General features: G+C 39.0%; 1 protein-coding gene across 1 annotated transcript; it reads left to right on the top strand.

The window, feature by feature from the left end:
- The first annotated feature begins 7,262 nt into the window (after window positions 1-7,262).
- Window positions 7,263-16,510, top strand: LOC124121726 (transmembrane protein 168-like). Its single transcript, XM_046484786.2, has 4 exons — window positions 7,263-7,345; window positions 8,518-9,885; window positions 12,153-12,427; window positions 14,144-16,510. Exons 2-4 carry the CDS (start codon window positions 8,612-8,614, stop codon window positions 14,689-14,691), a joined length of 2,097 nt encoding a protein of 698 aa, XP_046340742.1. The 5' UTR covers window positions 7,263-7,345; window positions 8,518-8,611; the 3' UTR covers window positions 14,692-16,510.
- The last annotated feature ends 1,919 nt before the right edge of the window (window positions 16,511-18,429 follow it).

The following is an 18,429-nucleotide window of genomic DNA, read 5'->3' as shown; positions in this document are numbered from 1 at the left end:
GAGGGAAGGAGGATGAATAAATAGAGGATGTGCCTCGTGAAATATCGTGTTTTTCTCATCGAGTGAATGGGAAAAGGTGTGAATACGAGATGAAAGAAACATGTTCATGATGATATTTCACGAGACTTGGATGTCGGGAAATTGACTGATTTCATTGCAAATGTAAAAAAGTAGTTCTGAGTTTACAAAATAAAAACAAATAATAAAAATATTTGAGGTCACTCACAAGGAATACATGCTGGGCAAGTAACAAAAAATGCACTTTGTGAAACGAACATTCTCGATTGACGAGTTAAATGAGAAATTTACAGTTTATATAACAAAGCATTTTCAAGAGCAAAACAAAACAGTAAAAAGCGATATTAACGCCATAAATGATCATCTGTAATTTTTTTGAATTGTCAGCATTGAACTAATGTAAAAGGAAGTCAACAGTTTGTGTACGGGCAAAATAATAGCTGATGGGTAAACACTGATGGGGAAACACTGATGGGGAAACACTGATGGGTAAACACTGATGGGGAAACACTGATGGGGAAACACTGATGGGGAAACACTGATGGAGAAACACTGATGGGGAAACACTGATGGAGAAACACTGATGGGGAAACACTGATGGGGAAACTGATGGGGAAACTGATGGGGAAACACTGATGGGAACCCTGATGGAGAAACACTGATGGGGAAACACTGATGGGGAAACACTGATGGAGAAACACTGATGGGGAAACACTGATGGGGAAACACTGATGGAGAAACACTGATGGGGAAACACTGATGGAGAAACACTGATGGGGAAACACTGATGGGGAAACACTGATGGAGAAACACTGATGGGGAAACACTGATGGGGAAACACTGATGGGTAAACACTGATGGGGAATCACTGATAGGTAAACACTGATGGGGAAACACTGATGGGGAAACACTGATGGGGAAACACTGATGGAGAAACACTGATGGGGAAACACTGATGGGGAAACACTGATGGAGAAACACTGATGGGGAAACACTGATGGGGAAACACTGATGGGGAAACACTGATGGGGAAACACTGATGGGGAAACACTGATGGGGAAACACTGATGGGGAAACACTGATGGAGAAACACTGATGGGGAAACACTGATGGGGAAACACTGATGGAGAAACACTGATGGGGAAACACTGATGGGGAAACACTGATGGGGAAACACTGATGGAGAAACACTGATGGGGAAACTGATGGGGAAACACTGATGGAGAAACACTGATGGGGAAACACTGATGGGGAAACACTGATGGAGAAACACTGATGGGGAAACACTGATGGGGAAACACTGATGGGTAAACACTGATGGGGAATCACTGATAGGTAAACACTGATGGGGAAACACTGATGGGGAAACACTGATGGGGAAACACTGATGGAGAAACACTGATGGGGAAACACTGATGGGGAAACACTGATGGAGAAACACTGATGGGGAAACACTGATGGGGAAACACTGATGGGGAAACACTGATGGGGAATCACTGATGGGGAAACACTGATGGGGAAACACTGATGGGGAAACACTGATGGAGAAACACTGATGGGGAAACACTGATGGGGAAACACTGATGGAGAAACACTGATGGGGAAACACTGATGGGGAAACACTGATGGGGAAACACTGATGGAGAAACACTGATGGGGAAACTGATGGGGAAACACTGATGGGAACCCTGATGGAGAAACACTGATGGGGAAACACTGATGGGGAAACACTGATGGAGAAACACTGATGGGGAAACACTGATGGGGAAACACTGATGGGGAAACACTGATGGAGAAACACTGATGGGGAAACACTGATGGAGAAACACTGATGGGGAAACACTGATGGGGAAACACTGATGGAGAAACACTGATGGGGAAACACTGATGGAGAAACACTGATGGGGAAACACTGATGGGGAAACACTGATGGGGAAACACTGATGGGGAAACACTGATGGGGAAACACTGATGGGGAAACACTGATGGAGAAACACTGATGGGGAAACACTGATGGGGAAACACTGATGGAGAAACACTGATGGGGAAACACTGATGGGGAAACACTGATGGGGAAACAAGGGAATTAATGAGCAACTATACTCATCCAATGATGAACCTTACGGTGAAACTAGCAAAATATAAGCCAAAATCAAGACACCAATACTGGGTAAGTGAGTGAGTTTTACTCCACTTTTAGCAATATTCTAGCAATATAACAGCAGGGGACACACTAAATGAGTTTCACACATGGTACCCATGTGGGGAATCAAACCCAAGTTTTCAAGCAACCCCACCACCTGACAACAAGACTGAGTAATTCAGTTGCTGACAGTTTGAAAAATAACCATTGAAATGCATGAACTTTCCTAAATACCCATTTTCTGTTGATTTTTTTAAATATTTATAAACAGATGTGGGTATATGGGTATACAGATAAACAGTGTATTACTGAAACATTGAAAGACATTAAAATAACTAAAGACAATGTTATAATAACTTGTATACCAAAACAAAATAAAGATTGAAGACATCAAAAATTTTGACTGCCAATTTCAATACCTAACTTTAAATAATTGCTTAGGACATATGAAATCAACACAATTGAAAAAACAACATTTGGCATAACAATTCATTCCAATCAAACTGCATGCATTCCTGTATAAGTGAACATGAGAGACTAATATGTTATATTATATATATATGAAATCAAACAGACAGGCCAGGCTTATTATTTTTCACTGATTTTGAAAAGACTTTTCATACTGTCTCCAAACCATTCACTATAGTTTTTTTGGGAAAAATACGGCATAAGGGCTAATATACTCAAATATATGTTTCTTTTGCCAAATAATAGAGGTTGTGTAGGTGATCCAGTGTCACCTTATCTCTTCTTCTTGGTATGTTCTCGAATTAATGATCGAATTAATGGAATAAAGCTTAATAATAAAGAGTATAAACTTGAACAATAATAGAATAAGCAGTTAGTCTGTTTAGCACTAACATTTGTATATAATTGAATAATATTAGAATATAATCAAATTATGCAAAATATTCCTAAATCATCGAAAATAATAATAAGAGAGAAACATTGAATATTAATAACCAAAGTGTCAACACAAGTGTATGGCATATTTATGATAAACTTATTAATTACCACAGCAAAACAGCAAAAAAGCCAGTCAAAGACAGACGCCACCCAGACACCCAGACAGACACTCCGTCTAGGGACTGCACGACCTAACGCGCACCGATAGGCTTCACCTCACTCCTCAGCCTTTGTCACATGCCTCAAGTTTGTTGACACCTTCTCTGCAGTCCAATCAGTGAACAGTTGTTGGTTCAATTATATTATTGCCTTTGAACTTCCTTAATGCCAGTCAACAGGAATATACATAAAAACTGTGTGTTGTTTTTAGGAAAACACTGTTGTTTTTATGGAAGTGCTCTCCTCAGTGCTAATAAGCAGTTACTAGTATTTTCGCTGTTTGGTAAGGTTGGAATAAGGTAAGGATATGTTTCATTTCACTGGGGATGGGGGGGGGGGGGGGGGATTTGGAGATGCATTAATTTCAATATTTACAGTATGCTAAAAGACAACTGTTGAAAATGAAGTAAGTTTGTGAGGACATTTGCTCTTTTAAATTGTGGAACTGTATCTGTGAGTTTACGTAATGTATATTCATGATATTTAGAATATAGATATTACGAAGAAGAAAGAAGAAAATGGAAATATTATCTTTCCATAACCCCAAGCAGTTTATTTTAAAATCCTATGATTCATATGGCCAAACAATAGGACAGACAGACAGACATACAGATATAGTTAAACATGTTTAACATCGAACCATATTTTGGCTGATGAGACACTACATATTGATGACATTTTGCAGGGTAAAATACTATTTACAATGATATAATCGTCATAAATTTATGTAAGACAATAAACAATGCAAGTATCAATAATTGTCGTCTTAAAAACATGTTTGTTATTATAGAAGCAATGCATTTGAAATAATTTCATGCGCTTAGGATTATTTTCAGAAAACAGTAAAAAAAATAAATGTGGGTTACGCACTTTAGAACAGTAACAAGATAAATTAATGCTGTATCTTAGGTCGTTATAAAAATTACCCTCTGTTTTGTTTGTTTGTTGGTTGGTTGTTTAACACTGCACTCTGCAATATTCCAGCTATATGACGGCAGTCTGTAAATAATCATGTCTGGACCAGACAATCCAGTGATTGACATCATGAACATCGATCCATGCAATTGGGATCGAGGACATGCATTAACCAAGTCAGCTAGCCTGACAACCCGATACCGTTAGTCGCCTGTTATGACAAGCATAGTCGCCTTTACGGCAAGCATGGGTTGCTGAAGACCTGTTCTACATCTTCATGGGTCAATTAAGGAAATGAACTTCATTTTCCTCTTTCTTACACAAATAACAAGTTCTGAGCTCTAAGGGATGGGGGTGCATTGTGCAGACCTATCTCAACGTGTAGGGTGAGACTTCCAAACATAGTCTGGGGAGATATTTTCTGAGATTCATGGACATAAAAGTTTGCAAGTTAAGTTCGGGGACAAGATCTTTTTTTTAAACATATGGTAGCTGAGTAGCATATTTCCATGCTGAGGATTTGATGTATCATTCCAGAGTTGTTCAAACCAAGTACATGTATATCCATCTACTGTCTTGAGTTTTTCATTTATAAGAGACGCCACATACTGAGTTGAGCCTGGCATAAATATCAAGTCATGGTTATCCAGCTGCTTGCTTATATTAATGACAGTGTGAATGATATTCTTCTTTTTTTCTTCTTTTGCTATATTCTAAAACTCTGTGTGGCAGTCTATCACTTTCCCTTCTATTGACTATTTGACAGTGATTGACATAAAGACCTTTTTTGCCATAGCTGAGATTAATAAAGATGTGAACAGCAACTTAAGGTTATAACATGAGCATTACCCTATTTCATGATGAGGCACAAAGTGAAGCAGATGGTAGATGTTCACAAAGCTAGGTAGTGCATAGACTTTATTATAACAATGATGAGACCTCAATAAAATATTGAAAGGAGTTTAAGTATAACAGCAGAGTTATGCAATGGTCGTATTCATTGCCTTTGGGGGCACATTTGATAGGCATTCAAACAGTTAACAGAATGACAATGTTCAATTTATGTAATTATGAAATTACATTGAAAACATAATATGCTGCCATACAAATGTTATGTACATCTAAAGTGTCATATACTCTGTGAAGAATGAAGAATGCAATAAGATCTGCTCAGAAATATAAATAGAATTGGTCATATTTGACTGTTAATTTTTAACTGTCATATACAAGCCTGTTGTTTTATTATGGATTAACTGCCACTTTTGGCAGTACTTCAATTTCAAAGAAGTTTGAAAAACTCTTATTTAACAATTATGAGTCAGGTGGCAGTCTTGTAGTTGGTGAATTTACAGGAAGTACTTCTCTGAAAGATATTACAAATCTTTCAATTCCCATCCAATTTGACCAACGACAGAGCCTGCCTCATTTACAACAGATAAAGACATATAATATTTGTGACCTGAGGCAGCGGAGGTGAGGTGAAACAGGGTTAAAGGTCGGATTCAAGATTATTGTACTTATATAGCAACATGTATGTGGCTGCTTGTACCAGTTCAGACATTACATAGTGCAAAGAGTACAGTGCGTGCCCACCGAGTTACCATGCTGCAGTGTAACATGATGGATACCCCATTCAGACACATCATATGGACTCCAAGACAACAAGTGCCCGTTTTACTCCCCTTATGCCAAATGCCAACCACCCATCGCACTACCAACCTACACACATAGAAAAGACCATAATTACAATAACTGGACACCTGGATAGTTTCCATGGGAATGGTACACCCAATAACAAAGCTTCACTGTACTGCTGTAATCCATTTATAAAACACACAATTGGTAATTAGATTAAATAAGTTAAAGCTAAGTCTGTATGTATTGTACCATTTATATTCCAGAAACAAACGTCATGGCAGTACTATACTATACACAAGACATCCAAGGCCTGCAAAGGTGGTGCTTGATACTATATGTAAAGAAATAAAGCAAAGTTGATGTTGTCTGTGTTATAAGCTCAACTCAGTATATAGTGAGTTTGCCTAAGCTGGATATTGTAAACTAGTAACCTATTTTCTGTTTACACACATGTCTTAATGCAGTCTTTCTTTGAAGTGTCCCATAATCATGATAATAAGTAACTTGAAGAAACTTTCAAAATGAAACAAAATAGATAGGCCTATAACCACTGTTTAATAATACCTAACCTAGGATAAAAGTCTCCATATAATTTTTATGTGGAACATTAAGATATAAATCTGAAGTAATATTCAAAATATCAATCAAGAACTCAACCCCAAAAAGTACAAGAATCTGTACTTTACTAAGAAAGTGTTATCCCAAATATAACATTTGTTACAATCAAATAGAAGCTAGATCTAAATATTTTGTACTTATAAACCTACTTATTGTCTAACATTATGGGGTTTTAACATTACATTAGGCCATGGCGATGTTTACTGTGTATGAAGATACATTATAATTGCTCATATTATATTAACTGTCAGTACAAGATGCTAGATCTATGTGATGTCTGATTAAAACTTTCTCAACCACAACTTTGTAAACTTGACGTAAATGGGGAAAAATCAGAACTGTGAAGCATATCAAGGTAAAATCAACCATTCTTTGCTGAACGAGCAACCATTTGATTTGTAAAAAAACAATGAAGCCTATTTTAATGAAACAAAATTACATATGCCTCGCAATGTGGGAAAACAAAATATGCAGATATGGGAATACAAGTGTTCAAAGAACATGGGCGGTAATGTCGATAACATTAGGGTAGCTGGGTTCTGTCTACAAATGTCAGACAAACTTATCGCATGACTACCGTCTGAATACAATATATGACGCCCGCCACGCCTAACATAAACATATAAACGACATGATCACTCAACTGACGATATATGCGCTGATTAATATCGGAAAACTGATGACATGTCCTTGTATCAAAGTGTCATAAGCAGTCGTAATACACGCGAACTTTCTGACTTTAATTGGGTTGTAACATTAGACGCGAATTGGACAGTTGCGATGAGTTGTCTCCCTTGAAAAGTGCGATAGTCGATAAAACTAACGCATACACACGGTCTCGAAAAGTATGTAAAATAGCGACGACCGTGAGGATTCCCCCGGCAGCCATTGACATGTTTGTTTGTTGTAGGTACGGAAGTCATATTAGAAACGCGGAGCAGGAAACAGGTAATGATTATCATTTTGAGGGGAGGATTTGGCAGCGTACTGGCCTCGGGAACTTATACGTAAAGCAAGTGCATCGTGGAGAACGTATCTCTCCACACGTTACATCGACACGATATCAATAAATAAGCCGCGGGACACGCCTTTCAGCTTCACTAGCCTATCATTCACAACATCAATTCAGTCTTCTTTGCAGATTCACATTCATACTTTTTTCAGTTGATCGTATTTTTGTTTATTGCAATAAACATGATCCATCGGTTTTCTATTGACAATGACATCGTGAATGGGGTGTGAAAACACCCAATAAGTCCAATGCTGAAGTATTTTCTCAAAAATTATCATGGTTATGTTTTGGTAATAATGAGTTACACGCAAAGAGTCCACTGGCCAACAGGTCCTCAGATATTTTGCCCGAAGAGCTCACTACCAATATAGATTTCGAATTTAACATAATATTATATCAACATATGACATATGTGAAATAAGACATATTGATGTTCAAACATTAAACATTAAAATGCAAAAAAATCTATGCCCAACCTTTACTGGCTTTAGCGTGTTTAGAATTTAGCACCACAAGCATGACAAAATTTACAAACATGTAACAATACCCTATGACGTAATTTGTGAACATTACTTTGAGACATGTTCGGGCTAGCAGACTCAAAAGTCTTACGGCGAATATGGTAGATGATCTATGAAATTATCACGAACTTGGCACCTCTATAACATTATATTGTAAGATTTGTTTTTTTATATCCAACCCAAGTGTTATTTAATACAAGTATAATAATTTGCAGTCTGAAATAGTGTTTAACTGGCATTTTGTGTCGAGAGGGTCGTGCGTAGTGGCTTCATTCAGAAAATGGCCATGAATGTCCAGTCAGCGAGTTGTTTGTAAATTAGCGTTGATCTAAGTAAACATTATTCTATACATGTATATCTTACCATATTTGCATTCTAATGGTCCCAGCAGTGGCAGCAGTCAAAGTCGTTAACAATAACGGGCTACCTGAACTTGTACTAAAGCTCGATCTTACTCGAAGAAAACACTCAAAAATACCATCACAGTTTCTATTTTCCTCACAAACACCACGACCCGCGTTATCGTGGGGGATGACTATATGAAAACAAGTTTTGACAATAATAACATGCATTCATTGTTTTTTCAGGTACGGAACTTAGGACTGGAAAAGTAGCAAGATCCCACTGAAGATCATAGGCTTCTGTGGACATTCCAAGTAAACCATGGCTTGTTGAGTACTGATGTTTAGGGGAGTGCGAGCAGTGAGGTACTATCTAGTCCATCTCTCCCACCAGGTCATGCAGAGCATCAAGGACTTCAAGCTTCAGTTCACAATCCAGTATGTGGGCTACATCCCTGACATCATTCTCCTGGTGGCCCTTGGCCTGGGTCTGTACATACAGTGGCACCTCACCAATAACACTGTCATCGCCGTCATCTCACTGTTTGGACTCTTTGTATTCGGAATATCATGTGCCCTGAGGTACTACTTCAGCATGCAGAGTATTGGCAATGCTCTGTTCCACATCTGGACCGGGTGCCTTGTTGGGATTATCGCCTTCTCCGAGAAAAATGATTATGATGATGTCCTACATGAAGTTATGGAGATGCTGTTCCTCACCAGTATGGTGTCCGTGTGGTTCTGGAATATTTTCGGAAGGATCATGCATTTAGTGAAGTTGGACGCGTGCATACTGACCCAGTCTGAAGGTCTTGAATCTCTTGGACTTATCATTGCCACCTTTTTGATGGACACCTCTAAGGGACTTCCAATGTCCATGTTAATCGTTGCCTTTACCGTGCACCTTATAGCATTACGAATGAAGTCTTTTCTTGGACTCATCAGCTTCCTGAGTCTACTCTGTGTTGGAATCTTTGTATTCTTTCCCGGATTCCAAATGTCCCCGAACAAATATGCTCTGATATGTTTCATTGGACGTCACGCATTCCAGCCAATCATCGACTTCTATTTTTCAGCCTTGACAACAATTGAGCGATGGAAGCCATTTTTTAATCTGTCTAAGCTACTACGTTATCTAGTTATTCTGTTTGTGTTTGGTCTGGACCTGGTTCTAGCTTCCTTGATCGGAATACAGAGCTTTAACCACAAGGAATGGTTTGTGGTGGTGCCAGTTTTTGCCGTATTTGCCTTTATATGGATTTTATTTCATCTTATTTATTTCATATCTTGCTGGAAATTGATGGGCAAGATAACTGAGTGTAACCTGACATATATAAGCCTAGCCGATGAACAACAAAGTTACAACAGAATAATGGCATCAAAGGGTATCCGCCATTTTGGTCTGATCTCGCACCGTCTCATATGCCTTTCTTTAACCACAACCATTATTCTGACGGGTATTGGATGGGAGACACGGACTGGGTACAGTCTGAGCTTGGCTTGGATCTTATTGCCAATTGAAGCTATGTCCTTGAGTCTCTTCTATGAGCTCGGGGACTTCCTTGGTGGGACATGCACAGGATTTGGCCTCATAGCTCCGGTCACAAACATCAGGTAGGGAGGAATTTATTTTGCTAAGCAAGTCCAACCTTAGAAATTCGTTTTTATGACAAGTCCACCATTACCAGAGGACTAGGGGAAACCTTTTTTCACTGGTTCTCAGAGTTTGTAGCTAATCCTGTTTGACTAAAATGTTTGCAATGTTTTCCAGTGGGAGGTGTAACGTGTATGCGACAGCCTGCAGCCTCTTGTGGATGTAGTTGTGCTTGGCACTAATTTAGTTATCTAACATTATGCAAACACCATCTTCCCGAGGCAAGTGAGTAAGGGTGAAACGATACACCGATATTCCGATGCATTGCGATACTTGACCAACGATACGATATACGATAAACGTAGGCCAATTTATCGATATGCCACGATACGGAACGAAATCTCAAGTACAGCGTTTCCTCACTATTGTGCCTTTCAATAAACCGCTAACTTGGTTATAGCGCGCGGTAACACATGGCTCCCCAAAACATACTTACATTTTTAATAAGCTCAGGTTTTACACCGACAGATGTTTTTCCCCCTCTCAAAAAATATCATCAGCTGATCCCCGCAAGCACATAACAATGGAAATACCTGTCAGCAAATCCAAACTGAAGTACGCAATTCAATACCATCATCATACTATCTTGTTATTAAAACGTGTTCATTGTATATCTGGACTTGTGTTTGTAATATATTTTAATAGTTTTTTTTCAAAATTTCATTTAATATTGTTTTCATTAAGTTATGTGAAATCGTGTTTGAAGAGATACAGCAACCACGTTCAGATTACCGCTTTTGACGCATTGAAACAAACTTTAGTTGCTAGAGAATGGATACATATATTAAAAATGCCATACTTTGACTCGTTAAAAGTCATACCGGTATTTGTGGCAATTTAGCTTATATATGTCAACATAACGTTTTCTCAATCGAAATACATGTAGCACGGGAAGTCCCTAGGGTGACTGGTCAAATTGTTCCATACGTATAAATATCCTGCAACAGTAATCACCAGTACCAAAATGCTACACTTGTGGTTCTTATAATTTTAAATATATATATAGTAAAAGCTGCAACTAAGGTAACACGATATTGGAATATATCATTCCTGATAAAACAATAATTTCAGATACAATTTCTTCGACCATTCCATCAAATTTCTTTGACGTTGTATCACTGGTGGAGCACATTAATTATTTTCTGGTGTTTGAACTTTGAATTGTTTTTAAGGAAAGGTAGAGAAAGTTCCACTTTGAAGCTGAACAACTTCAGTAGTCTTGTTATTATAAAATAATTATGACTGTTCCAAAATCATGAAAGGTTCAATCTTGACATGCTTTAAGTCTTGTTTTTTTATCATTGCGTATCGAGATACATATCGTATCGTGACCAGAATATCGAGATGCGTATCGTATCGTGACCTTCCTGTATCGTTGCAGCCCTACAAGTGAGTTTACTGATTTTTAATAGTCTCGTTTCCACCCTTGCCGAACTAGCCTGGTATTATCATGATTATAGAGTTACATTTTGGCTGGACTAACAAGTCTATGCATAGTCCAGTCAAAATCTCACAACGAATCGATGCAGATTTCGGTCAACTGCAGGACCAACAACAGATATTTTCCTTATCTTTTCATGTTTTCAATGAAGGTGCTCACGTGATTTGATGCACTTCACAATGTAACACCCGTTTTATCACAATATAGATCTTGATTATCGACCAGATCGTCTTGACTGGGCACTGCCATTTTCTTTGAAGCAAATGCAAGTGACACAAGAGGTGGAATCTGATTGGTCCATAGGCGAGGCATAGAAGGGACATAACTCGTAATAGCCTATACGATTGAGCCCAGAAATTCCATCCTGGTTTGGCAAGGGTGGAAACTGGACTTTTGTAGTCAGTTAACTCTCTTGCCTCGGGAAGATGTGCAAACACATGCAAACATATGCATATATCATGTGTATTTGTTTTGTTCATCAGCAATGATTAACTTTAAATATTAGTCTTAAATATTGTTATTGCTCACTTTTGACATTAGACCACATTTGGCATCTTAGATAAATGGTGATGACGGTGTAACAATTCACCGAATGTTCGGTGTATCACGATAGTCTGTATTATATCCTTATTTGAATTGAAATATTTCATTTATCTTTCATGTCTGTTGGCCAAGCCATGGAGTTTGAAATTATTATCTGAACATTCCAAAATAATGTTTACCGGTACTGAAAGTGTTCCCTACTAGTTGAATCATGTCATTTATTATGCTTGTCATCACTAACAGACCTAATGGCCCGGCCAAGCTGCTCTCTTCGGCTTCCCTTCAAGACATGACAAGTCGTGCCACCAACACACTCAACCACATCCACAAGCTGTTTGGCTTCCACATGATAGACAACTACGGCTGCGACTACTCCACCAGTGGACTGAGCGAAGACTACCTCAAGAGCAAGGTGAACGCCTTCTTTGAGCGGCGGACAGCGGACGGGCCACGGTTTGATACCTACATGCTGTACTACAGTGGTGAGGTGTATGAGAATGGAGAGATCGCACTGGCAGGTAAAGCTTCAATTGTGGTGGTACTATTAACATGATTGAGTGTATGTTAGTCAATTGTTTGTGTGTTGTTCAACGCCATATTGCGTGGATCGATGCTCATGATATTAATTACTGGATTGTCTGGTCCAGACTTGATTATTTACAGACCGCCGTCATATAGCTGGAATATTGCTGAGTGCAGCGTAAAACAACAAACCAACCAACCATCTGTATCACACACATTGGTTTACATAATCATGATAATTGGGTTGGAACGACATGCATCAACCAAGTCAGTGAGCATGACTGCGAGGGGCGGTCGGGTAGCCTAGTGGTTAAAACGTTGGCTCGTCACGGGGAAGACCCGGGTTCAATTCCCGACATGGGTCTAATGTGTGAAGCCTATTTGTGGTGTCCCCCGCCGTGATATTGCTGGAATATTGCTAAAAGCAGCGTAAAACCACACTCACTCACTCACTGACGGCGGGCATGACATACATGGGTAGCTGGGTACGAGTTCTATCCCAGATCATCACAGGTGTTTAGTCATTTGTATGATAGTGGGTTTTTTATACAGAAAACATTTTACCTTTGTCTGACATCATGACAGATTTAATTTTAGAATGCTACATTTAGCATGTTTACTAACATGACACACATCTTTCTTCAAACAAAACGGGGGCACGGGTGGCCCAGTCGTCTTTGGCGCTGCAAATCGCTGTGCAGAGTTGCATCCCTTGGGCATGCCAGAAACCTATGATTGTGGGTTCGAATCCTGGTTCGCCCCGATTATATTTCTAGGTTCGTCAGCACCATACCCGTGCTCGTGGGTTTCACCAAAGTGGGAAACGTTTGAGACCTGCATCACTTCGGGCTTTCCTCCCACATTAAGCTGACACGCTGTGATATGACTGGAATACTGTTAAAAGCGGCGTTGAACCTAACTCACTCACTCAAACAAACATGCTAGAGGGAGGTGGGTAGCCTTGTGGTTAAAGAATTTGCTTGTTATGCCTACGACCTGTGAAGCCCATTTCTGGACTTGCTAGATTGCATACACTGAACTACATGCACGGTGATGAAGCTGAAAATATTGCTGGCAACTTCACTCACTCATTCTGGATCTGATAAAACAGTGTTGTACTGCTGTGAGTCTGGATGACACACACTCAGCCAGATGACACATTTTGAGAGGTTTTGTGTGTTAAGCTACACCTTGTATCATTGTTGCATATTTTGACTGAGTCTGGTCATTTTCTATAGAAGAGAGGGTGGTGTTAGTCACTAGGGGTTGTTCTGAGAGTCCTGGACACTCATAGCTGTGTGTTTGCATTTTGCATAATATGTTTCTCTTGGGGTCTCTCTCAAATAATTCTGGAGTGGCTCAGTTGTCACATTGAAGGTTCTGCAATTTTCTGTACAGAGTTGTCTCCCTGGGGCATGCCAGAAACCCAGATTATGTTTCTAGGTTTGTAAACATGGTTGGCACCATACCTGTGCCTGTGAGTTTCACCAAAGTGGTAAACGTCTGAGACCTGCATCACTTACAGCTTTCCTCCCACCTTATGCTGACATGCTGTAATATGACTGGAATACTGTTCAAAGCTGTGTTAAGCCCAACTCACTCACTCACTCACCTGACTCACTCACTCACTCACTCACTCACTACATTGAGTCCTGATTGTACAATGTTTAGTTGTAGATGCACAAGTGCACACTGATATATGACTGTTCCAGACACCAAGAACCTGAAACCTGAGACCTTGCTGGAGTGGTGGTCAGCAAAGAATGATGGCAGTGGTTCCCGCCTCATCATCGTCCTGGACGCTGGTCACTACACCTCCTGGACACGCAACATCCGAAACTGCGTCGGCGAATTTGTGGCTATCCAGACCTGCAAGTACTCCCGACCTGCTGACCCCGAGTCTGGGGGGTCGGGTGGGGTGGGGAGTTTTACGGAGGACTGGGTCAACTACAATGTAGGCAAGGACATTAAGCCCAGCTGGACCGACAAGACCAGGCCAACAGAAGCCATATATGTCCTGTCCAAGTACTGGTCCGACTTCACTTTCCATCTACCAACTTCTGAAGACTTTGCTCAATACTGGGACACCAATTTCCCCAAAATCACCAAGCCTTTGATCAAAGCTGTCAATCTTCCAAGCCTCGGTGCTATTTGTTGTATGTGTACGAGTATTTTACGCTGCTTGCGTCGGAAACAGATGAAGTGGCTTCCTCCTAAAGAAATTGACACAGGCCATGGGTTTAAACTGGTCAGGACATAAGTTATTATTTTTAATAGATATGTATTCAATTGGTTTGTAGCCACTGGTACAATGTAAAATTGTTAACTTTAGCCATATTTATTTTATTTTAAGTCATGGCCTTGATCTTGTCAGGCTAGTCTAAGTTATTCTGTATAACATTGTTTGTATTGAAGTGGCCACAGAATTATCCAGTTTCAGTGGTACCGATACTTAGTTTATATGCACACACCGGTGCCACAAATGTCACATAGTATTAGTTATGGTTTTATACTGGACATCTTAATGTCGGGAGACACTGCATGTTTCTCATGGTTTAATCATTTGCTTGTCACCTTTATCATGTTTATTAATTTATCCATATCATGGTTTTATTTTGTCCTACATTTTTGGTTACTGTTAATGACTTTATGTTATTTTATATGATTTTATATGTATATTGCATATGGCTGTGTATTATCTGCACATGATGTACAATGTTGCATATGGCTGTGTATTATGTGCACATGATGTACAATGTTGCATATGGCTGTGTATTATGTGCACATGATGTACAATGTTGCATATGGCTGTGTATTATGTGCACATGATGTACAGTGTTGCATATGGCTGTGTGTTATGTGCACATGATGTACAATGTTGCATATGGCTGCGTATTATGTGCACATGATGTACAATGTTGCATATGGCTGTGTGTTATGTGCACATGATGTACAATGTTGCATATGGCTGTGTGTTATGTGCACATGATGTACAGTGTTGCATATGGCTGTGTATTATGTGCACATGATGTACAGTGTTGCATATGGCTGTGTGTTATGTGCACATGATGTACAATGTTGCATATGGCTGTGTGTTATGTGCACATGATGTACAATGTTGCATATGGCAGTGTATTATGTGCACATGATGTACAATGTTGCATATGGTTTTGTATTATGTGCACATGATGTACAGTGTTGCATATGGCTGTGTATTATGTGCACATGATGTACAATGTTGCATATGGCTGAGTATTATGTGCACATGATGTATAATGTTGCATATGAGAACAATGTGGTCATTGTTTTCAATGTAAAACTTCAGCCTTACTCAAATTTCCTACTCTTGATAGAGCTTAAAGAGGGATTGTCATTTGCCCATTTCGAAGCTATATCTTGACATTTTAATAATTGAAGTGAGTCATTGTTTCTCATGCTGTGTTGAGAGGGTAAAAATTGATGGTTAGAGGGTAGAAATTGATAGTTATAGTGATATAAATCATACAATTTGACAAAGCAGACTGAAAAAGTGAGGCGAGATCAGGTTGCTTTTGGGATTATTGCACTTATATAGCGACATGGACTGAAACAATAATTGTTGAACAACATAAAACAAATTTGATAGTATTGCCAGTGTGCTCAAACCTTTTCCCTCTTTAGAATAACCAGAGGCTGTAACCATGGTAACCAACTGGAAAGCATCCCAGTCAATATACTATCCATGGTCTTCCATCCAAATGTTGTGTTTTCTATAAGTATGATAAAGTTTTGATTATTTCATAAGCATGATTAGCATCATAAGGCGGCACCATTAACATGATTAAGATTTCATGGTCCTTGGAATTTTTACGTCAAGAAGCAGAAGGCCATGAAACAGACCAGGGTTGACTGACGGACAGGAGAACTCGGTGTGTGGCCAATATAACAGATATCAACTATTTATGAAATCATTTTAAAATTACTCTTGATTATCATGATTATATACCACTCAAAAGAAGTTAGAGAACGACCATATGTTTCATATGACTATAGTTAATCTGTCATGTTTACGGGGGCGGTCTGGTAGCCTAGTGGTTAAAGCGTTCGCTCGTCACGCCGAAGGCCCGGGTTCGATTCCCGACATGGGTACAATGTGTGAAGCCCATTTCTGGTGTCCCCCGCCGTGATATTGCTGGAATATTGCTAAAAGCGGCGTAAAACCATACTCACTCACTGTCATGTTTACCTGAGTTATTTACATTGGGGATCCAGAGGACTCAGAGCCTTTAACTGAAGGGGACCTAGGTTAAAAGACAGGGGTCACAGAAATGTCAAACATTGAATATTGTACTCTACGGGAAGTGACTTAAGATTTGCATGCTCAGGGTCTGTTGGTTAATAAGAAATATGACATTCCCAAATTGAAACGAAACTACAAGTGCTAGTGCTGGAAGATCATGAAGTATTTGACAGGGTATGGTATTTTCTAAATGGTTACTTTTGGAAATAAATTTTGAGTGGTACCAAATTATGAAATAGCAGCATTCATACCTAAACATGCACACAAATTCCTGCATCACAGTGGATACACTCTGTATTCATTTTGCATTGGTTTAATTTTTTTTTATGCATTACCCTGGAAGGACATGTAGGATGCAAGATTTTGTGCTTCATCCTTGACCGATGTTACCTAAGTGGTAAATGTCTATAACCTGACTGATGTTGAGCTTCCTTCCCACATTTTCTTGAGGCACTGTAATATAACTGACATAATGTTCAAAGCAGTTTTTAACCCAACTCATTGGCTGTGATCATTTCAGCTTTCTCTATTTACAGTAGAATCACCTTTGAAATAGTTAGATGAGAAACTAGTTTAATCACATAAATGTTGGTTAAGTGGATGGCTAGAGATTTTGAGAGGTATGTTTACACAATATGGAACAACCTTTATGTAGGTTAAAAAAACTTGGTTTTTAGTATATACAGTGGAATCTATCTAAACCAGACTTCTGTAGTACATTCAGGACTAAATGTGGTCCTGTATTGACAAAAATCCAAATTAGTGAAAGTCTGTTTTTTACAGATTCCACTGTAGTAGGATGTGTTTTGAAGGCTTGAGCCACGACTGATATCAGAGTGGATTTATGTAAAGGATGCTGTCGAGTCATTGCTAGTCAAGTGGAGTTATTTGTACATGAAACATTGTTAGGGAAATGCCTGAAGTGGTTGACAAGACCCTGTCACAATGTCACATACCCTTATATTCCTCAGGTCACATGTTTTTTAATACATTGAGTATTCATGTTAATAACTGCAGATTTGAGATATATTTTCTTTTAATTGACATTTATTACAAATAAAAAGTAGAAGTTATGTACAATAGTATTATCAATGTATTCTGGTTTTAATGATATTGCTCAAGGCTCCAAATGACCATGAAAGTCCATGTGCCTTACTACAAGATACCAAAAATTATTTGAAATTTTACACGTTATAGCTAGTTTTAACATGTTTAGTTCATGTGTGTTGTTGTACGATGGAGAAAGATAACACGGATGTCTGAATGTTTTTTTATAATGATAAAAGTAAAATGTGTTCTTAAAATATTAAAGTCAATGAATATTGCAATTATTAAATACAATATGGTAAACATGTACTTTATAAATGGATATTCACAATTGACATAGTCAGGATATTAACATGATTATGGTTTTTTTTTGTTTAATGCCGCACTCAGCAATATTCCAGATATATGACTGCGGTCTGTAAATAATCGAGTCTGGACCAGACAATCCAGTGATTGACATCATGAGCATCGATCCAGGCACTTGGGACTCGATGACCTGCTTCAACCAAGTCACCGAGCCTGACCATGCTGACCATAAGTCGTGTTAGTCGCCTTTGACGACAAGTATAGTCGCCTTTTACGGCAAGCATGGGTTGCTGAAGACCTATTCTACCCCATGATTAAGTTACTCTAGTTATGATAGCGGTATGAGCATCATGAATACCCTATTGA

Source organism: Haliotis rufescens, unplaced genomic scaffold (assembly GCF_023055435.1).
Source record: "Haliotis rufescens isolate VD_foot unplaced genomic scaffold, xgHalRufe1.0.p SCAF_16, whole genome shotgun sequence".
In the NCBI taxonomy this organism is placed as follows: Eukaryota; Metazoa; Mollusca; class Gastropoda; order Lepetellida; family Haliotidae; genus Haliotis; species Haliotis rufescens.
The sequence above is the reverse complement of the archived record's forward strand: the minus strand, read 5'-3'. Positions and strand labels throughout refer to the sequence as shown.

Bases quoted from the DNA above. Each gene is read 5' to 3' on its own strand.
- LOC124121726 (XM_046484786.2), top strand. From the start codon at position 8,612: ATGTTTAGGGGAGTGCGAGCAGTGAGGTACTATCTAGTCCATCTCTCC. The intron at 9,886-12,152 runs GTAGGGAGGAAT...CATCACTAACAG, and splicing joins GCTCCGGTCACAAACATCAG to ACCTAATGGCCCGGCCAAGC. The intron at 12,428-14,143 runs GTAAAGCTTCAA...TGACTGTTCCAG, and splicing joins TGGAGAGATCGCACTGGCAG to ACACCAAGAACCTGAAACCT.